Source organism: Seriola dumerili, unplaced genomic scaffold (genome assembly GCF_002260705.1).
Source record: "Seriola dumerili isolate Sdu_G_001 unplaced genomic scaffold, Sdu_1.0 BDQW01000242.1, whole genome shotgun sequence".
NCBI classification, from domain to species: Eukaryota; Metazoa; Chordata; class Actinopteri; order Carangiformes; family Carangidae; genus Seriola; species Seriola dumerili.
In genome coordinates, this window is record NW_019174497.1 from 1,135,809 (window position 1) to 1,160,731 (window position 24,923).

The 24,923-nt window shown below is 40.5% G+C and overlaps 3 protein-coding genes across 4 annotated transcripts; 2 read left to right on the forward strand and 1 right to left on the reverse strand.

The window, feature by feature from the left end:
• Positions 1–1,194: 1,194 nt before the first annotated feature.
• Positions 1,195–4,849, forward strand: LOC111229757. Its single transcript, XM_022756227.1, has 5 exons — positions 1,195–1,339; positions 1,805–2,823; positions 3,344–3,500; positions 4,429–4,589; positions 4,709–4,849. Exons 1-5 carry the CDS (start codon positions 1,195–1,197, stop codon positions 4,847–4,849), a joined length of 1,623 nt encoding a protein of 540 aa, XP_022611948.1.
• A 2,333-nt stretch (positions 4,850–7,182) lies between these two features.
• LOC111229758 (centriolin-like) lies at positions 7,183–12,260 on the reverse strand. The gene is made up of 17 exons (XM_022756228.1): positions 12,240–12,260; positions 12,012–12,137; positions 11,712–11,837; positions 11,513–11,617; positions 11,255–11,374; positions 10,938–11,155; positions 10,582–10,846; positions 9,891–9,996; positions 9,689–9,731; positions 9,519–9,588; positions 9,297–9,370; positions 9,112–9,196; positions 8,898–8,985; positions 8,723–8,805; positions 8,540–8,638; positions 7,504–7,620; positions 7,183–7,404 (listed from the first exon to the last, which is right to left on the reverse strand). Exons 3-17 carry the CDS (start codon positions 11,802–11,804, stop codon positions 7,183–7,185), a joined length of 1,788 nt encoding a protein of 595 aa, XP_022611949.1. The 5' UTR covers positions 11,805–11,837; positions 12,012–12,137; positions 12,240–12,260.
• A 2,277-nt stretch (positions 12,261–14,537) lies between these two features.
• LOC111229548 (enhancer of mRNA-decapping protein 3-like) lies at positions 14,538–19,874 on the forward strand. 2 transcript variants are annotated; one of them, XM_022755903.1, is made up of 7 exons: positions 14,538–14,670; positions 14,895–15,060; positions 15,174–15,400; positions 15,498–15,836; positions 15,918–16,071; positions 16,494–16,711; positions 16,851–19,874. In XM_022755903.1, the coding sequence occupies exons 2-7, from the start codon at positions 14,897–14,899 to the stop codon at positions 17,183–17,185; spliced, it is 1,437 nt and encodes a 478-aa protein (XP_022611624.1). In that variant the 5' UTR covers positions 14,538–14,670; positions 14,895–14,896; the 3' UTR covers positions 17,186–19,874. The 2 variants fall into 2 exon arrangements, with proteins under 2 accessions (XP_022611624.1, XP_022611625.1); XM_022755904.1 differs by having other exon boundaries at positions 14,538–15,060.
• The last annotated feature ends 5,049 nt before the right edge of the window (positions 19,875–24,923 follow it).

Genomic DNA, 24,923 nt, shown 5'->3' on the forward strand with positions numbered 1-24,923 from the left:
CATCTTGACCAACTACAACCTTAAAATACTACACATCCTTGCATCAGTAATAATAATCCAGCAATACAATATGTAATAGTATAACACTCAAAAGGACCATTTTTTGCATTGTGAGAACTAATGATACTCATGCACCTTTACTTTTCAGAACTATTTCTTGGAAGGAAGCTTTTTTATATTGCAGTATTACAACTATTTTAAGTAAAGGATCTGAATAGTTCCTCAACCACTGAAAAGTACAAACAAAAATGAAAAGAATACATACGCGAGTGGCCAGATGGGGGCAGCATTTCCTCCTCTGTAAAAGACCCACAGACTAATTCAGTCTGCTCGGGGTTTTATACATCCATAAATATGTGCATTTTTCAGTATTTCCACTTTATCATCCCTTTGATGTCTCTGTTCTCAATACTTTCACAATGAACAATTGAGAGGTTAACTCTGCTGCCCTGGGTTTACTTGTCAATTAATTTGTTTGTAATTGCTACATAAGTGACAGACCAAATGTAGAAGCTAGACTAATGGAGATAAGAGCTCATGGGTCAGGGGATGAGGACGGGGGATGGGTTGCAGGATTTACTGTTGGGATAGTTTTTCTATAGTGACATTGCTGGATTGGCATCTGGAACAGTGTAGAAGAAAGATGCTACAGGCACAATTCAGAGGTATTACGAGATGGATATCTCCGCCCACGCTCCCCGCCAGCCAGGGAGGCATAATATCATTCGAGTCACACTGCAGATGAGGGGATCACTGTCCTGGGATGAAGACTGGGATGCTCTATATGTAGAAAGTTAGGATAGAAGGATGATTTTCCAGCTTTGAACTGGGAACTAGACCTACAGCTGTTAAAGACTGCTTGAATATAACTCGTGGAAGTAACAGCTCTCTTTTATGGAATCTGGTGTCATCATGTAATGTGCAGGTGTTGTTGATTATTTTGTTGCTCATACCTGAAACTTGTGATTCATATTCAGGATGTTTTAATGGGATATGGATGTTTCGTGCCTTTGGCTTTTCAAAACAATGGGTTTGACGGATCCTCTAAAGCAGAAAGGGACATATCACCGACACTGAAAGCCGGAATGTGTTTTCATCCGTCAAGCCAATGATCTTCTTTACTGGGACCTCAGTGCTTCTGTGGACATTTCTTTAGGAACGCCTTCTGCAGACTGTTAACTCCCTGTTGGCACCATGCCTTATCATGATGAAGAGTACCCAGGTCAGCCTCTCTGGCAGTCTGTGCTGCTCTTCTGCTGTAAGGGTATGATTGAGGGCATCATGGTCATACTCTTCTTCTGGCTCCTGGTGCAGGTTCTCTTTACCAAACAACTAGAAGGTACGGTCTTGATGGATAGGTTCATGTTTTTCAAGTCTAAAACAATACTCATATGCCTATGAGTACTTTAAAAGAGTTACTGGTCACTGCAATCATTCCTCCTGTCCATACTGACTGTAAAGTGATCTTGAATCGCTTTAGAAGATAATCATCTCATATGACTAACTCAGACTGAAGTCTTACCATATGATTCACTTTTACACAGATCAAGGACTGTGGATGGGGGTCTCACCTTCAACAGGACATTACTTTTTCAATGTACATATAGGCACGAGAATATTGTTTTAAGACAGACTTGAAAAAAATGAGTATTTAAACATGAAGTATGAGGTCTATGCTCTCAGGCAAAGGGGCTAAAATAGTTCATGTACTGTGTTATGTAATCCAGGAGTTGCATGAGAGTAAATTACAACAGTTTCTAAACTGCCAACATCTGACTGGCCTTATTCTTTCTTATGTCTGCAGTTCACCTCCAAATTCTTCTTTTGGTTGGACTGATCACCTTCTGTCTCTGTTTGGTCCTGGGATGTATTATATGCTGCAGGAAAAGTCAGATTTGTCCAGTGAAAGACAAAGATCCTGTGACATCAGCACCAGCTCCTGCTGAACCTGTGGCCTTTGCCCAGAGCCCATCTCCCTCGGCAGTGACAACAGCATCCAGGCCACAATATGAAGAGCTGGATGGAGATATACTGGAGTATCCATCCACATTCGCTAGCCCTGCCCCTTCTGAGTTTGAATTTACCTCTCTACCATTTTCAAATCAAGCTCAAGCTGCCTCTGAACGGAAGGAGCAGCCAAAGTCTTATTTTTCTTTACGCCGACTCAGCACACCACCACTAACGTCACCCCTTTATAAACCCATAGATCCCAGTCATGCATCTCTTCCTACATTTCCCAAACTGGGACTATTATCCAAAACATGTAAGGCTCTGCAGAGACGCTGCACCGTCACTGGGGATAGTGCATCTTATAGTAAACACAGCAGGCTCACCAGCCCCAGCGCTGTCTCTGCTTCTATGCCTGAAGAACAAATCCCATTAGCTCCACTGAGCTATGGCTCCAGTGCCAGCTGCAAACAGCCAATATCACCAAAACCTTGCCTCCATTTCACTATGGCCTTCTCTCCAGAGCAGCAAACCCTGACAGTCACCGTCCTCAGCCTCAGTGGGACGTCTCACAGACTGGAGAACGTGTCTGTGCTGGGCAGCCTGCCACCTCTGTACCCCTGTCCCATACAAGCCTCCGTCAAGACAAGCCTCAGCCCTGAGCCACACAGCCTGGTGCTGCTTCTGAAGGTGTGCTCTGTGAAAGAGCTCCAGAGGTGCACTTTCAGAACAGCTGTATACACTCGGGAAGCACACAGCCTGAGAGGCACCGTACTGGGGGAACTGGAGGCTGAATGTGGAGGAAAAGACTGGAGAGCAGAGCATCCATTGCACTTCACAAAAGAACTGAACACAAACAGGAGGAAACTAAAAAAGGTAGTGGTGTTTTCAATTAATATCTGTGAGCACTTTATCTTTAAGACAGACACAGGTATGGCCATGTTAATGTGTTGAGAAGCCCTGGAGCAAAAATCTGTTGTTGGGCCCCTTTTAAGGACTTAAGCTTGACCTTAAATGAACATTCAAGTTCTATATTCAAGTTCTATATAGAGCCACGCAGTCAGCCTAGGGGTTGGGGGACCTGAGGAGTTGTCAGCTGTGCCTGGTTAGTAATCCAGCCGGGCATGGAGATTACCAGTTGAAATAAACTGCTGAAACAAGTAAGAGAGGGAAGAAATGGCAGCAAATTTAGAGTTACTGTTTGTATTGTGTTATTGTTTTTTGTTTTTCTGTGTAAGAGACAACTGAGCATGATGTCTGTGGTCAGTACTGTTAGAATGAATCCTTAGATTAGGCTTGTGACTTTAGTCTGTTACAACACAAAAATCCTCATGCTGTATTTCCCCCTGATTGAGGTTCCCTCTCTTCCCTTTGAACTTCTGCCCTCCGACTGCAGAGTTTGATCTCCCAGGATGCACCGATGTGTAAGGGGCTTAGCGGCCCTCCACAGATCTTCATTTTGCTTCTGTATCAGACTCCGGCCCACCGCATCAAAACCTCAGTCCTCAGAGCAGACAACCTAGACAAGCTCATCCACACGTCATCAGCACTGGGTAAAATGACATTTGTTGTCATTACAATTTGACAAAATGTGTACTTGACTTAGAGATCCCATAAGGACATCATGCATAGAAGCATTATGTAAGCATGCGTGGACAGACCTAACTTTTGCCTTTCAGGGGCAGAGGTAAAATAATTCCCTATGTTTGCTTTTAATGTTTTGTGGATTAAATGATGTCTTACAGGACCCGAGTGCAGCAGGAGATCATCCCTTTTTATAATGACATTGTGGTTTAATCCTTCACTGTTCACAATCCTCAGGAAAATGTTTCAATCTCCTCTGGATCTCTGATCTGACAGATCTAATCTTTGTTTGCATTAGCCTGTCTCGGCATTATTTTTATTGCCGACAAGCACATCCTGCATACAGAGCCATTCGATTTTATGATATCTGTTTCATTTGCAGTATGTCACATAATATAATCTCTTCTTGTTTGTTCATGAATATTTATACAATATAGAGTACAGACAGGACTGCATTACGTTGGCTGAAGACAGAGAAAAAGATATTTATTTTATGCATTCTAGCTCCATGTTTTGCTCGACCATACCTAATGTAATATTTACAGGAGACTTTTGTCATTTTTATCCAGTTTTTGTAGCTGGACAGTGTGTAAACATTCTTGTGGGGTGTGATTTGTGTGTTTTAGATATAAAAACAGAACTAAACTAATACAGAGACATTGATGGATTAAAAAATACGTGCTTGTGTGCTAGTCTGTGACTTCATGGTCCACATAAGACTGATACAATATCAAAAATTAACAAGACCCTATTTTTCGTCTCTGTGGTATGTTAACACAAGTAAGGACTACCTTGACTTTTTAGACCTGTCCCATTGTCATATAGTGTTGTTTTACTGTTTACTTATTATTACTTTTTATTTTACAATAGATTTTTTTTCACACTTTCTGTGCACAGAATACCGGGTGGTGATCAATCTGCATCATGAGGGAACTGTGATCAGCAGCAGAGAAACTAACGGAGGCTCATGTACTGTGTGGAATGCTTCATTCCTGTTTGACCTTCCTCCAGGAGACATCAGCCAGCTGCCCCTCATGCTCGAGTTCATAATCATGCAGGTAAAAATTGTTTTGGGAGTTCACAATTACAGAATAGAATGTGCTTTGTGAATAACAGCATTTATCTGTTTTGTAACTTCCCTGTGGATTTCATAGTCTGCTCCTTCCTCACGAATCAGGTGCGTTCAGAAGGTAAAGTTCTTGGTCGAGTGTTAATCGGTGCGGAGGCTGCGGATGCAGGACGTGCTCACTGGAGGGACATGTGCAGCTTGCAGGTGGAGCAGGCACGCTGGCACAACGTTCAACCAGACCCACTATAGAGCTCTGACACACATGTGCTGAAAAACCTGTTTCATGACCAGTGGACCTGACACTCTGTGTGAACTCAGTGGGGCATCCAGAACAAACTTTGACATGAAGTGCTCACAGCTGATGTTTACGGACAATGCAGTTTTAATGGATGGATTTCTGAGCACCAAGCAATAAACTCTTTAAACATGGCCTTATTTATATGAATCTGTGAATTCTCCTATGGAAAATTACTGTAAGTGCACAAAATGGCAATGTAAACTTAGAGTTTGTAGAATAATGTATTTGTAAAATATTACCTTAAGCAGTTCAGCCCTCATGACTAAAATACACTTTGTCATTTATTTGATGTATGAGTAATATGTGTTACACACAAATGTACTTTATATACTCTCATGCATATCTGTAATTCCACAGTTCTTTGGAGACACGTTAGGAATAGCTTGTTGGCTGTAGGATATTCTGAATGTAAATATGGTGTGAGGAACCATATCATGTCATATAAATAAAACACATTTTTGCCTGACGTAGCCGGGTGGCTTTTATAAACACTATTGCCTGACGTAAAAATGCTCAGATTGTTGCTGTTGTGCTTTATTTTCCATCACAAAGCAGCTTTCTGTTAGACTGAGCTACAAAAACATCACAATCTTTGGTTACGGAAAAAAAGCATCTGCCAAAAATCATCTTATCATAGGATTATATTTAAATTGTAGATTTGAATTAGTCCTTATATTTCTGTTGTGTAAAAAACATACAGTATCAGATTTGTATACAGCAAGTCTTTCCCAATGCAAGACACATCATTTGTCCTCTCCCTCCTCTTCATCTTCATCAGGGCTACAGATATCCACAAGCTGAGCCAGGAATATTCCATCAGGATAGAGGGAAGTTGTTCTCCTCTGCAGGTCACACTCATCTAAAGAATGAGCTAGGATTGGCCCTTCAACATCCGAAGACGTGTCTGGTACTTTTTCTGCTGCAGTGTGAAGATCCTGGATTAGGAGCTTGAACCTTACTGCTTACATCAAAAGAAATAAGGGAAACACAATTAGACCAAGATCCATATTTCCAAATGTCAAGTCTAATAAGTATTCTACACATGCAAAAGATAGAAAGCAAAGGGAGATAAAGAGGGTTAATTCATTCAAAACAGGGATTTATCCATCAATGAATGTCATCAGTATTGATAAAAGTAGCTTTATTAAATAAAATGCTCCATATTCGTGAGTCAGTTTAGTAATGGTCATTTCTGTATATGTCCCTGTTTGAGAAAAAGAAAGAAGAATCCTGTAGTATCTCCTGAAGGTTCAATATAAACACGACACAGGCACAGATCATAACACACACGTCTACACTACTGACTCATGCACATTTTCACCTTGAAGCAGACTCTCATGTTTTGCCTTCAGATAGCTGTTTTCTGGATTCTTAGCTGACATCTGGCAGAGGAGAGAATGCTTTCAGATCTCCTCTCATTTTGGTTGAATGCCTCCAAATATATATATATATATGTATATATATTTACCTATTTCAAAATGTTAAATTATTTCAATTTCATATTTATTTCTATTGGTAGCAGCCAGAATAGGTCAAAAGAATTTTTCACATTAAAGACCTTTTTTAAACACTTTAGTCTTTACAAGACAAAATTTGCAATATATGTTTAAATGTAATTCCATTTATTTGTGTATAATACATCTATGAATTTGTAATGACTTTGAACCAGTCTTTCTCATACTATGTCTGGATGTCATGAACTCCCTCTCTGTTATCATACAGTGGTGGTCACAGGCCTTCAGTGGAAGACAGTGTCATACTGTAACTCTTGCCCATCCTCTTATGGTTGGGTCAGATGTGTTCCAGGCGAGCGATTCACTCCTTAGCTCCAAATCCGATTATTTACCCAGTAGAAAGGGTCATATGTGAGATTATAGCTGAACTGCGTTTCACATGGAGTTTAAGTGGTTATGCAGCTGGGCTCACACCCCTCCCCACGTACTGTATGCTGTTTGATTAAAGCAGAAGCTGGGATTAGTGCTGTCTGCACATATGTGTGTGTATATGTAATGAATCAATGTGGGCATAGCTCTGTTACTTTCATGATATCATCTGTGTGCCACGATTATGCCATTAATGATATTAATTTGCATCTGTTGCTGATGCGGATAAATCATTTATGAAACTTAGTAGCATGCAGTCAAACAAACATAGAGGATCTTTTGAGTGATGTGTTGGCTTGAGGTTTATGTTGATGTTTTAGTCATTTAGCTGGTGCTCTTGACAGCAAGATTCAGACGTTTGAGGGACCTATGGACAAACTGGACACATTCTTCATGGATTTTCAACCTGGTAACACCTCTACTTTCTGTAATTTAAGCACTCCTAACCTGGTGTCCCTGATTGTGGAGGTTTCCTCAATATGAGCCTCTCCTGCTGGCTCTTCCTCCTCCTCCTCCTCCTCCTCCTCTCCAGGCCAGGTTTCCTGGTCACTGCCTTCCTCGTCCTCCTCAAACACTGGCATCAGACCCGAGCTCTGCTGCCAGCCCCATCTGTCCACTGCAGTCTGAATGAAAATTAACACACAACTTGAGTTCATGGCTGTTAGTGTAATCCATTTCACTGCTGTCAGGATTCTTACATTTTCTTCTATTCTTAACCTTACAGCTTTAGATGTGGGATTCCCGTCTTGAGGTGAGGAGGTTCTAGTTTGAGCAGCTGCTGGTGTGTTGTCAACCTTTCCCACCTCCTTTCCTTCTCGCTCTTTGAACAAACTCTTCAACTGAAAACATGGTAAGATACAATATATTTCTATTACAAGTTTTGTTGTCATTTACAACAGGTATTAAACAAGACAAAGGTTAGAGCACAGCTGTCCTAAATGCTAATCTTAAGCATGCTAACATGCTCACCATGACAATGCTAACATGAAAATGTTTAGCATGTGATGCTTACCTTTGACGACTTTGTTTATGCTAGCATGCTACCATTTTATGGAAGAAGTTGTCAGATCTTTTACTTTAAAAGTAGCAATATTACAGTGTAGAAATTCTCTGTTACAAGTAAAATGTATATCACTGGATTATGACTGCATAAATGTGCACACACATCATTTTAATGTTGCAGCTGATATTGATTGGCATAATTTTAATTATTTATTGGAAGTTAGCTGGTGAAGTTCCTCCCAGGGATTAATTATGTGTTAACCTATACTAAAAGATCATCATTTATTTGTTGATTATATTTTGTGTTATTGATCTAATTCTGCAGGAGTCGCACCTCCTTAAGTACAATGCTTGAGTAAATGTATTTAGATTCCACAAGTCTAGCTGAGGCTGATGTGAATGTCATTAGTTTTGTGGGTATTTGTTACCAAATTTGTTAAATAAATGCCGTTACAAAAAAACTTAGAGGATGACTTAAATTTTTAAAAGTTATCCTGAGAGGGATCAATCCAATAGTTGATGAGACTTTTCATTCAAAACCACAAATATCAACTGTATGGTGACGCCAGAGGTAAAGTCGGCCTCACCAAGTCTGTAGGATTTGTGCTCTTAGGACCATGAATGTCTCTATAAAATTTTATGGCCAATCCATCTAATGGTTGTTGCTGTTGACAAAGTGGTGGATAGATAGCCTGGAATTGGCATCCAGAGCCACGCTGCTGGATAAAACAAGGTGAACTGAAATCACGTTGATACCTGCTCAGTGACCATTCTCCTCTGCTGGTCTGTCTCTAGATTAACCGGACAGACAGTCTTATCCTTCCTGCCTTCAACAGGTGGTTTCTCATCTTTAACCTGCAGACAAGGCATCTGTAATTCATTATGTCCGTCACCACTGCAGGAGGCCATCTTTGGTGGTGTCTCTTTCGTGAACTTTACCGAGTACAGCTGCTTTCGCGTTTGAAGCTTCTGGACTGCTAGCATCTTCTCCTGCTGCAGCTGGCTCGCCTTCTTCCTGCTCTCTGAAAACATACACAGGAAGAGGTTTTTGAGCCGAAACAATGAGGAAAATAACACAATATCATCAGAAGTATTTTCAAAAGCAGTGTCATACCTTCTAGCTGGGTCCTTAGTGAGTCAGTAGTTGAGACATTTGTGTGGCCCTCACTTTCTTGACTAACTTCAGAGGCCTTTTTCCTGAGCTATCATGAAAAACAGAGATGACAAAGAGAGTATATGAGCTAGTCAATTCACCTCTCGACACAGCCGCTGGTTCACACAGATGTGTATATTTCATTGATAGTTTGATCAGGTTGTAGTGACTGTACCTTGAGCTCCAGAGCAGAAACCTGGATTTGAGCTTCAGTTTTTTCCGTCTCTCTTAGCCTTTCTAAACTCATCAAAGCGTCTTCCCTTTAATAAGAACGGATGAAAACTTGTTACATTCTCAACTGATCATTCATCCATTTAAATCTTTTAATAGAAAGTTCAGTTCAAAATAAAAAAAGCTTACTTTTCCCTCAGTTCCTTCTCTCTTTCTGTCAGTTTTTCCTTCAGCATTTGAACCTCACTGCTTTGTATACAAACCTATTAATCATGAGAGTTAACCATCAATATTCTGTGCATAAAATATTTACTCTCAACGCATGTTTACATGAAAAATACATTAGTGTATGACCCCCTGTTTATTAAGCGTTGAAAATTCATTTCATTGAAGAGGGGAACATCTTGTTACCTGAGGGGATTTCTTTTGGCTGCTGTGGGAGTCTGATGTCGGTTCCCATAACAAAGAGGATTCTGATAAGCTGATAAAAAGATATAGTACACACGATAACACAGAATTTAATTTTGAGCATTTGCTGACAGTGCATTTTGAAAATGAAAATCTCATCAAAATCCACTCACTCTGTCACTGTCTCTTTGCCCTTAGTCCGCACAGCTGCACCACCTGCAAAAACAAGGCCACAGCAGTTTAACGCCCCCTTGTGTTGAAAGAATAAAATAACACTTATTCTCTGGAGTTGTGTGCCAGCAACACACACATCTGTAATCTTGTAGAGAATATTTGCAGTTGCCACAGACTGCTGACAAGTATATTAACTTTTACCTGCAGCCTTGTATCTCTGAAGCAGCGCCTGACTTCTGCTCCTTTCCAGCTCCAGCTCCTGTTTACATGCGTCAAGCTCAACCCTGAGCAGGGAGTCACATTGCCCCTGTGGGAAAAATTGTATAGGTATACTGTATAACCAATATATATATCTACTAGAACATCCATGTGCCCTAACTCTGAGAAAGAAAGAGCACAGGCACAAGCTTTTCAGCAGATTCTCTATTTCTTCCCCAGGTAGGAAAATATGATGTGTGACCTAGCAATTAATTAATGTGTGTGTTTTGTCAATTGTTATTTCACTTAGATGTTTGACATTCACAGTTCAGAATGATTTATGTGCAGAGTTCGAAACTAAAACCGCTTTCACATTCATCTGCTGATGTTTCTTCTGTGCTCATCTTAAATTTGACTTTGACATATGGAAATACAAATATGATTTTGTGACATCAAAACTTTTTTGGAGCCAATCCTGGTCCAATGTGCAATTTAAAGAAAGTGTGATGTGGAAACTTCAGTGGAGCATCTCTTCTGGAGTTTTTCAGTGAAGGAGAAGAAGGAGATGTGATTTGAAATGTTTTTATGAAATAATAATATAACTTTTATGAAAAAACAAAACATCAGACACAAATTATTATACATGTCCTTAAACCAGTGGGTGTGTAGCAGAGTGCTACAGGTATAGTCTTACTTCATTTCTGGAGTTGCTCTTCTTGAGTTCCTCGAGCTCCTCTTGTGTAGACTGCAGGGTCAAAGCCACCTTTTGCCATTTCTCAGTCCAGTGTGAGGCCACAGCTTTGAGTTCCTCAATGTGTTGGACTCTCACTGCATCTTGTTTGCGATACTCTTCCTCCAGCAGGTGTAGCTTCTCCTCATTGTCAAGCAGCTCAGCCTCCAGACACTGACACTGATCCTTCAGTGTCTGTTTTTCTAGTTCCAAAACTTCCACAGATTCCCTGGATAAATAATTTGAAGGTTTTAGTGAAGAGAGGATAATTAAACTGCATCTTCAGTATGCTGTGAAAGAGCATGTGCTTAACATCTCACCTTAGCTGGCAGCACTTTTCCTTCATCTCATGACCACCTTCATCAGTTTTGCTCAGCAGTTCCTCTTTTTGTGTGATCAGATCAGAGCGTTCGGCCTCCAGATCTCTGATCTGTTTGATGTTGACGACCTGCTCTGCTGTTAGCTCCTGTAGCTGAGACTGTGAGATCTCTACCTTCTGCTTGATCATTTCAAGCTCACATGTCAGCTTTTCATTGACCTGATGAAAAGACACAGCAGGGGTAATTTCATGAAGAATTCAGAAAAATTTTAACTTTTTTTTAATCAATTTAAAAGATGACCACTCAGAGTTTTCCACCTCTCTGAGGGCCTTTGATTCTTCCTTCATCAGAACAGTTTCCTGATCCTTTGAACCTGGTTGTGTTCTCTCCAGATGCAGCTCCAGGACCTGTGTCCTCTGGTGCAGATCTACCTTCTCCTATAAAACATATGATGGTATGGTGGTAAGTATGATGCAAAAAAAAAAACAAAACAAAAAAAACAGTCATACTACTAAAACATGACATTCTGATCTCAGACATTGTACATAAAGCTCAGAAGAGATTATATCTGACACCTGGATCAGCTGATCTTTGTCAGACAGAGCCCCTGTCAGTTTGGCCTTCAGTTCCTTCACATTATCCTCCAGCTTTAACACTTGAGTTGACAGGATGGCTTTTTCCTGAGCAGAATTGGAAAGACGCTTTTCTAGGTGAAATAATTATTTATGTGAATGTTTATTGTGTTGGATACTGAATCAGAGACAGGAGACTGACCAGGCATGCTTGGCTGATTTTGTTGTTAGCTTCACTCAGCTGCTCTTGCGCTTCAGTGTGATTTGATACAGTGTGGCTGAGCCTCTGGTTCATCTCCTCTATTTGACTCAACAGCGTCCTCTGTGTCTAGATACACAGGAGCAAAAGACAATCAGCCTAAAGGTATAAATATGTTGAAGTGAGAATGGCAGGGCAGCTGACTGCAGAAGTATAAGTTTGTATTTTTATGACACAATTTGACATTAGACTTTTGATTTTTTGATGATTTTGATTTTTTCCCTCATATATTTTGTAACTGACCTCATCTGAAGTCTGGAGTTGCTGGAGTGCCTGATTTCGCTCTTCTTCTTGTGTTTTTGCCCTCGTCTCAGCCTCTCTCAGAGCCTCTCTCAGCCTGCACAGCTCTGTATCAACTTCCTGCTTCTCCTTAATTAAATACAAATGTAAAAATAGTTTGTGACAAACAGAATACACAGAATAATACAATATTTACAACATATATTTTCATTACACATAAAGCTAACACACCTGTCTGTTAAAGTCTTCTTGGCTCACTGGTAATGTTTGGCTAAGTGAACTAGGAGTTCTTTTGGTTGGTTGATCATTGCTTCCTCTGTCCAAAGTAGACCTCATTTGCACCAGATCCCTCTCCAGCTTTAGGACCCTTGTGAGTAAATTTCACATGAGGAATGTCAATCTTTTCTACAGTCATTCAAATGTTCCTCTCCATGTCTTTTGTTGCACTCACTTTTCATGAAGCTCTCTACATTGCTGGTTCTTGTCAAATTGGGATGATTCAGCTGCCTCCTTCTCCTGCTCAAGAGTGCTCATTGCTTCTGACAGCTGCTGTGTTAGTAGAGGGTGAAAGGATGCTGTGTGGTGCAAGTGTGGCAAATACCAAACATCTATTTAAAGCAGAAAAACTACAAAACCACCCAAAAAAAAAAAAAAAATAGAGCATAGAATTTGTTTCCACAAAGATTTAAATATTGTTTTACTTACCTTATGATTCATGTGTAGCTGTGCAGTAGTTGTGTTGTAGCTCAGCTGTGCGTCTCTGGCCCTCAGCCGGTCCAGCTGACTGTCTATACGCTCATGAGCATCCTGCAGCCATTGCACCACTTCTGCTTGTCTAAAGCTACTTTCAGCTCGGGCGGCTTGTAATTCAGCCCCTGGAGACGGAGTAAAGGACTGAGTAGCACCCTCAGGCGCCAGACGGGACAATGACTGCCATCTCCTTAGACCGGGGTCATTCTGTCTGAAGCCACCGGTGTTGCCTGATGTGCTGGAACAGATACAGTATATCAGCTGCCCTGACTTGAAAATGAAATGATGATTATTGTGTCTCTGTTGCTTAAAAACTGTGTACATTCTCCCCTCACCTTGTGCTGACTTTGGACAGAAATCCTGACCCAGAAACAGTTGCCATACCGCACCATGCTGAGGTCTAAGGAGAAAAACAACATGTTCTAATGTAACTGTACTTTGATTGACCTGTTCTACCCCAAAAAGAGCATATCTGGGTCTTACCTGGGCTGTAAGGCGGGATTTGGTGTCCCACATGTCGAGGTCTGTGAGAGAAAATGGACTTGAACTTCTATATGAGGGTCTAAACATTTTGGAGTGTCTTCCTAGATCCAAGCTATCACTTCCCTTTGTATGGGAGAGGCTACAATCTGCATCTCCCCACATGTCTGCCCAAGTGACAAGGATAGATTTTCACACAAAGGTGGCAGCTCAGGGTGTGTGGCTATTCTTGGATCATGTGCCTTGAGTTTTCCAGTGCTTGCTTGATGGTAAATAACTAGCTTTAACACTGCATGGTTATTACAGTGGGTCTGTCATCTACAAATCTATTGGTTTGAATCTAGATTAGTTCATTATACCTTCATATCTCCATATCTAAATACAAACATGTCTGGTCAAAGTGAACCACAGTTTATGACTAAAACTGATGTCTGTGGTCTGCACTGAGTGAAACTTAATCTTACGGTACCTTATTGTAGAAACCCTCTCCTGTCCATTGGCAATGCCCACCTGCTCTGCTTGTAAGCCCCAGCTTAGCAGCTTTGATTTTAAGCTATTCAGCTACAGCCCTTGAACTGAGTATCCATGGTAACCTGTCTACACAGGACACAGTTGAGTGGGTGTGTCATGTGCTAACACTTCTGGGATAGTCTCCACATGATCTCACTCAAGTCTGCTGACTGGCTGTTTGTTGACATGGGTTGTTAAGAACACATCCCAAACAGTAATCATACTACACATAGCTTTCCTTGGATTAATTACTTATGACAGTAAATGAGTCATAATTGATTATAATTGGCTTTTGGAACATAGAGAGAGAAATAAATGCCTGATGTGATTATGTTCTTAAATAGGTGGTTTTTAACAGATTTCATTTTAGCTTCAAGGGTAAAGAAAGCATGTGATGGGTTGTCAGATAGTACCATAGCTGTAAGCTTACTAATACTCGACAGATCAGTGTGAAATATTGCATGCTACTGACTAAATCCAAAGTTGTTTCTTTGCATAAGCAAGTCAGACCATTATTCAGAAGCACTGCTCTAACTTTCAAAAACAGTGCACATCCCAATTAATGCTCATATTGTCATAAGCGTTACATATGACTCACTTTTTTATAATAGAACAAAACAAAAGTAGAAGCCCACGTTTTTGATAACCGAATGAATGTGCAAGATTTCGCTTATTTAGATGTAAGTGAACACTTTCCGGTTCATAATATAACAAGTATAAACTCTTATTTTGAAACATGCCGTCTCCCGGAAACAGGAAGTAGTAAGCCAGACGCTAGCAGCTGAAGATTTTGGCCATTCAAGAAGCTAGGAAGCTAAGAAGCTAACAGTTTAATAAAGCAACAAATATACTTTCAGCACTTAATATTACAGTTTATTCATCTGTGTTCTTAAGGAGTTTGATTCGCATCAATCCCGAAGAGGTACAACACGTTGACCCCAGGTTTTAGGTCTTTAATTAGATAGAGCGTTTGCGTCTAATTTAGCTGGATAACAGGCCGACGCTAACGCCAGTCGGTTAGCACAGCTATTCGTTAACATCGAGCAGTTAGTATTTCTGATGTCCTACTGTCAGAAAGTTATCTTATTGATTTGCTGCTCTGACAAAAATTGTTAATTAAAACTTCTGCTTTGCAATATCGTACAGATATGGCTGCGGATTGGTTGGGTAGTTTGGTGTCAATTAACTGTGGGCCAACACTGGGAGTCTATCAAGGAGAGGTATCATCTGTGGACCAGTCCAGCCAAACCATCTCCTTAAGACAACCTTTCCATAATGGAATCAAGTGTCCTGTCCCCGAGGTCACATTCAGGTAAAGCTTAAAACAGTTACTCGTGGATGTTTTGTTTTTGTTTTTTTGTTTTTTCCAAATTGATCTGATTCACAACTACAGTCAATCTCTCTTTTCTTCTTTTTTTAATGCAGTGCCATTGACATAAAGGAACTAAAGATTTTAGATATCAAAAATGGCAATGCAAGGAACAGCTCCTCTGTATCTACCAAGGTAAGCAGTGCTCCAGTTGCAGTCCCAAAAGGTGACCCCAGGTCTGTGGAGAAGGTAAACTCCCCTCAACACTGCTCTAAAAGCTATGGAGAGCGTCATCTGGATGTTCCTGGCCAGCCTAAAGGTTTTCGTCGAAGACACAACTCCTGTAAGTGCAATGTTGTGCTTCTCACCCAGAATAAGACAAAATATTACTGTTGGTTTATATGTCGTAGAGATTGATTATGTATTTACTGCCCCATCAGGGTCATCTAGTAGTCGAGGGGCAAACCAAGTGACACCGAAAAAGAATGGGGTGAAGAATGGTCAGATGAAACACAGAGATGATGAGTGTTTTGGGGATGGCGTGGATGATGGCCTGGACACAGACTTTGATTTTGAAGGAAATTTGGCTCTTTTTGACAAAGCAGCAGTTTTCTCAGAGATCGACATATCGGAGCGCCGTAACGGTGCAAGGTCACGTGGGACACCACAAGAGCAGACACCTTCACGTTACCGTCACGATGAGAACATTCTGGAGGCCAAACCTATTGTGTACAGACAGATTACTGTACCACAGCCTGGAGCCAAAGAATACTGCACTGGTAAGTCTACACCATAATTAAACAAATAGTAGTGAGGGTAAATGACCTGAATTTACAATTTGTGTCTTTTATTTCACCCAGACTCTGGGCTTGTTGTGCCCAGTATATCCTATGAACTACACAAGCGTCTGTTGACGGTTGCTGAGCGTCATGGTCTCTCACTGGAGCGAAGACTTGAAATGACTGGAGTGTGTGCCAGTCAGATGGCACTTACATTGCTGGGTGGGCCCAACAGGTAAGAATGATGTGATGGTTTAGACACACAAAAAAAATTTGGACAATGCTCTCAAAAATAACAACATGATATGCCAGAGAGTGTGTATTGTTGTAAGCAGGGTCAAAGTTTGAGAAGAGGTTAAAGTTAAACATCAGAGACATGTAGATGTTGGTTATTTGGTGGTGTGGAGATCCTAAGTGTTCAATATTAAATAAACAAATAAAACAGTATTAAAATAGACAATGCATTCATATATTTTGTATGTTTTTTCATATGATTATTTCATAATGTCGCTTTCATTTCAATATTGAACATTTTGGATTTCCATATTAGTGAACCTTTTTATTTCAAATGCCAAATATGAATTCACCTGAAGTGGGCACTTGGAGAGCACAAAACTGGGGAAATAAACTTAGATTTTCTTATTATGTTTCTTCCAGATTCACTCCAAAAAATTTACACCAGCGTCCCACAGTGGCACTTCTGTGTGGCCCTCATGTTCAGGGGGCTCAGGGCATCAGCTGTGGTCGGCACCTGTCCAATCATGAAGTGGAGGTCATCCTGTTTCTGCCCAATTTTGTCAAGATGCTCGACTCTGTCACCAGCGAGCTCACACTTTTCAACAAAACGGGGGGCAAACAGGTGTCAAGTATCAAAGGTGGGCATATTTTTCCACTTTTGTTTATTTTGACCTTCTATTTTTGCAGCAATCAACGCGACATTTGTTTTAACATTTTGCATTATAGTTGATCAACCAGTACCTTGAGATATATACATTTTTCTCTCTGGCTCTACAGACCTTCCAGACACCCCAGTGGACCTAATCATTAACTGCCTGGACTGCCACGAGAACACATTCCTAATGGATCAGCCTTGGTATCGAGCAGCTGCAGATTGGGCTAACCAGAACCGAGCACCAGTGCTCAGCTTAGACCCTCCTGTTAGTGGACAGGGTCAAGCAGTTGAAGCGAAGTGGTCCCTCTCTCTTTGCCTCCCGCTTCCCCTGGCTGAGGGAGCTGGCAGGGTTTACCTGTGTGACATAGGTGTTCCTCGCCAGGTGTTCCAGGAAGTTGGAATCAAGTACCATTCTCCCTTTGGGTGCAAGTTTGTCATCCCCCTGCACTCTGCATAAAGGAACTAATGGTTAACATGACAGTTGAATCTTTCACCATCCTTGACCGTTTGGGTTTGGGCGCCTTATATTAGAGAGCTTCAGCTTTCAGTTCATCCCTTAAGTTTCTTACTCATCAACATGCGAAAGGGACTTTTCCCTCACACGGAAGGACCACTGTTTGGTATGTTAGTCCGTTCTACAAGGACTAAATGTATATGAATGGAGAAGGAAAACGTCTTCAAACCTTTTTCTTTATTGAAAAAATAGATAGGCTTCAGCAATTATATAGATAACATTGTGTTTACATGATATAACAAGATATTTTGAAAATAGGCTATTCAAAAATACGTTCAGTTTTAAATTGAATAGGACAATCTCTGACTTAAAGAGGAAAACTTCTGAATGTCATTGTAATCTAACGTCATTCAAAAGCCATGTTGTGAATAAACACAGATCCACCATCGAATACATGCAAATACAATGTTATTACATTAATCTCGATGAGACAACAGAAAAATGACACTGGTGTTAGCATTACTAATGGCTTCGCTTACAGCCTTCCATACTTTGTAGCACTTGTTAATGTTGTCTGACGCTTTATTAAGATAAACCAGAAATTTAATCGGAGCAAATGTGGAATATTTGTCATTTATATGAGTGATGATGTTGTCAAACTAAACCAGTGTTGAATGGGGCAGCTACTGAAGAGAATCCAGATGTCAGAAGTTTTGTTTGTTCATGGTAAATAAGGCTGTGGTATAATATGCCACAGCCTGCAAAACCTCTAGCAATTTTCCCATCAAGTGATGATTTGGGGAAAGATGTTAACAAAAATTTTAGTTAGACTATGAGCTGAAGGACCATACCATTGTCTTTGGAAGTTTCAGGTCCTTAACTACAGATCATGTATCTTTAACATTTCTACTGATAATATTCAAATTCAGGCAATTTCATTTTTAATGTATTTTTCAGTTATATATAGTTATTGGTTTCATTCATTACTGTACAGTATAAAAATTAACAGACTCAAAGTCTATATTATGTAATCCTCCACAGTTAACATGAAGTCTCCTGTTACACTAACAAGAATTAATGCAGACTTGGAGTTTTCTAAAAGATTTTCATATTAGACAGAAATGAATAGAAGCCAATGGATGCCTGGAACAGTAAAAAAAAAAAAAAACACATCTAAATTTCAAAGACATAGTAGCATGGTTTGCAGATGGTTATTTGTGATGTTAAATGTAAATGATTTGTGATTAGTGGGCTCAGAACCACTGGTACGGTCCTTTAAGTTTCAAACTACGTGATCGTGTGAATTTCAACCTTTCAGGTCAGAATGTCATTTTTTTTGATGAAAGTTGTGTTGGCTGAAAAAAAAAGATTAACATTTTCTAAAGTATAATTACTCTGTATGTGGGATTGAAATGATTTTTTTTGGGTGAATTGTCTTGATCTGACCTCACAAAAAATTATCAAGATGCACCGTCCTGCACTGAGTACCTGCTATGTACCAATTAGATTGGGTCTTTGTGATGAGACATTGTTGAGAAAGTTTTTCAGTTTCAGTCTGACCAGGAGAATGCCTGTTTATGTATTTGACTATTACTGGTATTGACCGTAAAAACTAAAGCATAGACTGTGAAATACTCAATGAATTTAAGAGAAGAGCTGCTCGTTTTGTGCTGCTTTTTGAGACCTTGATAAAGGGGTCAGAGGCATCTGAAATGCCAGATCTTTTTGACAATGTAAGTCAAACCCTTGACAGTTTTTTTTCTTTTTTTTTCCAAGAGGGGGTAGTTGTGTTAAGTTCACAGACCTTTATTGGACATGCAACTTTCAAACCTCAACATTTGCTTAATTCTGAGGTGAGTCCTGTATCACTGAGGTCAGTGTAGTCTAGAAAAGGCTGATTTCAAAGAGTACACACTTACTACAAGGAGGCTACAAATCCAGTACTCTTTAGTACATGGTGTTAGGTGTGGTATTATGTCCTCACCTGATACCACGCATTGATAATATCTCAGGAGGATTAAAAATGCTTGCATTACATTTGTTGTGTTGTATTGTCTCTGTGCACACTAGTCCGCACAGGGTTTGTGTGCTGATTCAGTGAAAGTTACTGTCGTGCACAAATGTTTTGTCCTTTCTCCAACATTCCTCCAGCCTGATGTGTTATGTCACATCTGTTGAGACAAGTCTGGCTCGGAAACGTCAGACAGTGTTACTGAATGTGAAGATGAGCTTTGTCTCTCTTTGGCCGCCAGGGGGCCATGAAATCACATGTTTTGGTGGCTCTTCCTTATTGTGCTGTAATGGCAGCTTTATGTACTTAATACCATTTCCTGCACCAATAGTGTTATTTCTTAACGAATTGCGAACAGTCAGAAACCGTTTGGTATAAACCCTTTTGACAGGAAAACACCTGTGTGGAAGTGTTTAAAAGGTTATCCTTCCTGAGATAGATTTAAATTAGTTTCAAATTGTCTGACCCGCAGAGGAGGTCTAGTCCATGGAAGGTCCGTTTTGCAATTCAGTAAAAACCGCATTAAATGAACGAGCCAGTGGGAGGTTTTATGTAGACAGGACAACTGTTTCCTTTTGGGATCGAAGTTCACTGTCAAGGCTCTTGTGCAAAAATACTGTGCAGTCCTCTTGTGTCTTATGTGCAGGTTGAAACAATAAAAAAAAATTCCCACTGAGCTTTTATTTTGTGTGTGGGTGTTTTTGTAAACATTGCCTCATTGATGATCAAATTCCTTAACCAGCTTCACTGAAATGGATTGAGTGATAGCCTGTTTTTAGCCTATTTTTAGCCGGGCGAGTTTATCATTAACGCGCATGTGCACTGCAAAACCAAGGTGGGGCAAAAAACTTGAATGTTTCTGACGGAGCCTGAACTAGACTGAAATAAGTTTGAATCGGGAATAATACATCGCCGCAGTTTTTGGCCGAGTGAGTTATCACGTTTTTTCCAACCCACTTTACGTCTCCCGCAGAGGGACAGACGACACCGCGGCGATAAGTTTGTAGAACAGTTTTTTTCCTTTATTTAAGACTACTTGATTATGACAGGAGACGCAACAACAATAGTCTTGGTTGGTTTTAGTGAATTACTTTTGGATTGCTGAAGTTTCGAGTCACCTGAGAAAGTCTTCACTTCCTCATCAGGACTTCATGTGTTTTGCGCTTCGGTATCAGCCACGGTTATTTATTTATTTGGTGAATTGTAGTTTGGCTGCCTACGCTCACATGAAAACGGACGTCGGCCAGTAGCTGAATCACCTGTTATTGCCTTAAATCTCTCCATTTTGCCTGCAGACAGGTAAGAATTTTATTTTGAAATGTGGCCATGGCTTCTAGATACAGTGGCGCTGCAGCGTCGTGGTAAACCTTCCTGAGAAATAAACTGTAGACCTGTCAGCTTGTCTACTTCACTTTACACCACGTATAGATTTGATCTCAGGAGGATCAATAACGCAATGTAAAGTGACTAAGCTCTGATGAACTTATATTCAGCTTTTCAAAGAGCTCTGGGGTTTGGACGCTGCAGGTGTTCAGTGACAAAGACACAATAATCAAACGATTACCTGTACTCACCTTTATACACTGAATGCAGCTCAAAGTGCTTCACAGTAAAACAATTAGGCTTCATAAGTATGTGATTTCATGATAGAATTGGCCTTATTAACGTACTCCTTCAAAATTTAGGTCACTCTCTTTGGCTTCCTGTGGTGCAGCAGCTACATCAGGCAGCTCTGTCACAACATGGTAGATAATGGTATAGATAATGACCATGATACTCTTCTGACTAAAGATGTTGCACATGCATCTAATCTGTCACAGAACCCTGGGATCTTTGACAGTTATTTGAAGGTGTTACTGCCCCCCTTAAGCTGGTTTCACCCACAGAAATGTGTGACTTGCAGAGGGTTTCTCATTGAATATTAATACCAGTCAGCTTGATTTTGCCTCTCCTCATTCAGTTTGTCATTCTCAGGAAACAATTAATCAAAACTTTTGGAAAAGCCACCAATGCACTAAAACAAAAGTGTCAAACAGAAAAACAAAAGTTGACTGAAAGCTCTATTTGTCAGAGAGAGGAACTGAAGCCCTTTTGGGTCTATGTCAGGGTGATGCCCCTGCAGCTTAGACAGGAATTCCCTCACTGGTCAGAAACTCTCTGAAAAAGACTGAAACCAGTCTGGTGCTGGCAGTCTTCGAGCCTCCTCCATCGGAACTTCTTCTTATAGAGTGTGACAAAACTGTAAAGAAGCATTAAGTTGGTGAAACAAGATGAAGAGAGCTCATGAAACCACAGCAAAGTGTAACTGCTACCCTGTAATGTGTCATGCATAGCTGCATCAGCAGAGCAACATTGCACTGCATTGTGTGCAAGGCACCGCAGCAAGGAAGTGTCTGTCCACTGCTCAGGCATAGCAGCTTTGCCTTGCATGGTGTTTTCTTGATATATTTGCTTGGTAAAATCACCAATTACCCAAAGTGTCATATGCGTTAAGACCTTCACTATGTTTGAACTTTGGATATCATTAAAATGTAAAGTTTTACTGTATTGCCTGGTTGTTAAATAAAATTGGATTCTCCCCTGACTGACAACCATTGATGTTTCTCTTCCTGTTGCTCTGAAACGACCTTGTTTTGCAGAGTTTAGTTTTATGTTGATTTATGATAAAGAGGGTGCAATATTAGGCTCTGTATGAGCCTGTGAGCCTCATAGGCAAAACTGTCAGTCATTAAAGTGATACAATGATGGCTTGTGCTGCAGGGCCTACCACTAGATTCATACTTCCTCTCTTAGATCCCACAGTTGTTTCAGCGAACACTATCGCAGCACCAGAATCCAGCTGTTGTCCCAGAGGCAGAGGTGATTTCCTCCTCCGAGGAGAACATCTGCAGCCTGTCAGGCCCAGCTGGGTGAACTGTTGGCATGTGCTCCGTCCTTCTCCTTCTGTACATTTCTCCTTTCCCACCACTCAGTGTTTCTGTTTGTGTACCACGATGAAACCTCAGTGGATATGGACAAAAATCATTGTGTCCTTCACTCTCCACTTTGCTCTGCCACCCTGCTGCTATAATAGTGATGATAACAGGGCAGCATCATCAAAGCAGCTGCAGAGCATCCTGAAGCTTTAGGGTCAGGATGAGGGGCGGATCACCCCGGCACCCTGCTGCACATGGAGGAGGCATACAGGAGTACAGAGCTGTAATAACACAGACATAATGTTTATTGTGACATACCTACTACAGGATATCCAGTGGCGGAAGTCGTATTCAGAGCCTTTCCTTAAGTAAAAGTATTGATACATTAATGTAGAAATACTGAAGCACAAGTAAAATCCCTGCATTCAAAATACTTACATAAAAGCACAGAAGTACTTGTTTCATAAAAAAATGACCCCTGTGATTGATATTATCATATATGACACCATGAGATTGTTCATACTTATGCATATGTACGCAACCTTTTACTGTTTACATATTTGAGGTGAAGCTAGTTTCAACAACAATGTACAGATATGTAGTTAGTTTAGTCCACTGGTTCTCAACCTGGAGGTCAAATCCCCCCAAGTGCTCATAAAATATATCTGATCGAAGAAGAAAATATTAGATACACAAATTTGTGTTCATTTTTGAAACTTCCCTTTTATTGTGAAATATTGGATAATTTATGCCGTGAACAATTATTTAAATCTGACAAGTTTATAGGGAAATGTCTCCCTGGTGGAACTGCTAGTATCTCATCTAAGACATCTGAAAAGTGACAAGGGGCCCTAGATGCTGTTTTTTAAGGGGTCACAAGCTAAAAAGGGGTGGAGCCACTGATTTAATCTTTAACAAGACATTTTACTGTCCAAGATTATTGTTTTTTTTAATGTTTATCTGAAATATAACTACGTAAGTAAAAGTATTCCAAAAATGTACTGTAGTAAAGTACTGGGGTAATTGTACTTTGTTCAATCACTGAGGACAACTGCTTGAAGGTTGCCTTGTTTTTCTAAAGAGTAACTTTTAACAGACTAGTTCACCGTGGTGTGTTCGAGTGATACTGACACATTTGGAAACCCGTCCACAGCACCTCTGGTCCCCCTCACTTCACTATATCCTCACCTCAGCATTTACAAAAAGTAGCAGCATTTTCACCTCAGGTTTTGTCTGCAGATAGACGAGGGAGTGGCAGATTTAAACAAGACCAAAGAAGATATTTCTACATTCCTGTCCTGTCTTGCTTCGTGCAGTCATGCTACCACTGATTTGTACAGTTCAGACTACAACTGACTTGCATGAGAGCCAAATGTTGATGAACCGGTCTGGTTTGAACAGTGTGATTGTTAGGGATGCCAAGAATATGCAAAATTGTTCTCACCTCAAACAAAGCTATATGAGATTTGTTTCAAGTGATGCGACACGTCCGTTTATTAGTTACTTGTTAAATATGGACTTCAAAGAGATTGTGCTCTTTTCTGACTCCATTCAGATTCAGTCTGTAACTCAGCTTACTGGTTTCCTGTTTCAAAAACTTATGTCACGCACCGCTGCTCCTGTAGTAGATGATATCTCTCAATCGGATGTAATAATCCACTGCCAGCAATCACTGTGTCAAGCCGTTGTTGGGCATGACACAGCATGGACTATGTTTAAAGAGGAATTCTCATGATAATAACATCAACAGTCGATGCAAGTTGATTGTACTTGTTCGAGGTAAAATATGAAGAATAATTTGTATTTCCAGCCCTGCAGAACTGAGGCTGAGCTTAAAGCTACTCATTGGACAGACCGAGGACGATGGACTTTTCGATGAGACAGGGGTCATCAGAAGCCCAGAAACGCGACTGACTCACAAAGGCAGCCTTGTGCGCTTCCTGAAAAGGGCAAGCTGTGCTTCCATGTAGAGCTCTCTGGAAATGGCAATGTGACTCCATGACAGACTGAGTTCTGTCCCATCCAGTCAGCTGCTGGTGGCCTGCTGCTGAGATGCATTCACTGTCCCAAAACAGATGAATTAAGAAGTGCCGTTGTGTGTGTCAGCCTTGGGCCAGTTGATCCATTCCTCACTTAGTGAGATCACTCTTCTCCTTCACCGAGGACTTTGCCCAGACATATTCTGTTGCCATCAGGAATTCTGATAGCTTTACTATTTTCAGAGCATTATGAGTGTGATTTCCTGCTTCAAGTTACAACTCATACAGAGATGGATCAAATCGGAGTTCAAAGATTACATTAGATTAGATTAGATGAGTTTTTAGCTAGCATGGTTCCAGGGATGGCAGTGTCGTTTGGTCAGTTGGTCCACGACTTTGGTCGGTGATCACTGAAGTATATTCATCCTCTGGACACCAGGAACGTCTCCACAAAATTTCATGACAATCCATCCAATAGCTGTTAATTCAGCCTTAACCAACGTGCTGAACCAAGCAACACTGCCAGGCCGACATTGCAAAACATTTTTTTTCTAATAATTTTAAATAATTCTTTTTTTCTTGTGAAACACTGGGTAGTATTAACAATCCACGCCTCCAGAAAAGTATTTATACAAAAAAATTTGAAAAGAGAGAGTCACTTTGGTTGACTTACTCGTGACTTACAGCTATTTTAAACCTGTTACGAGACGAAATTACCTCATTTTGAATATGACACGAGCCAAAAATATTTTTGGTCTATCCATTTAACAGTTTGGTTTTCTTTACAATGATCGCTCCAGCCTCACAAAGCTGCTAAGCGTGGCTGTGGACTCTTA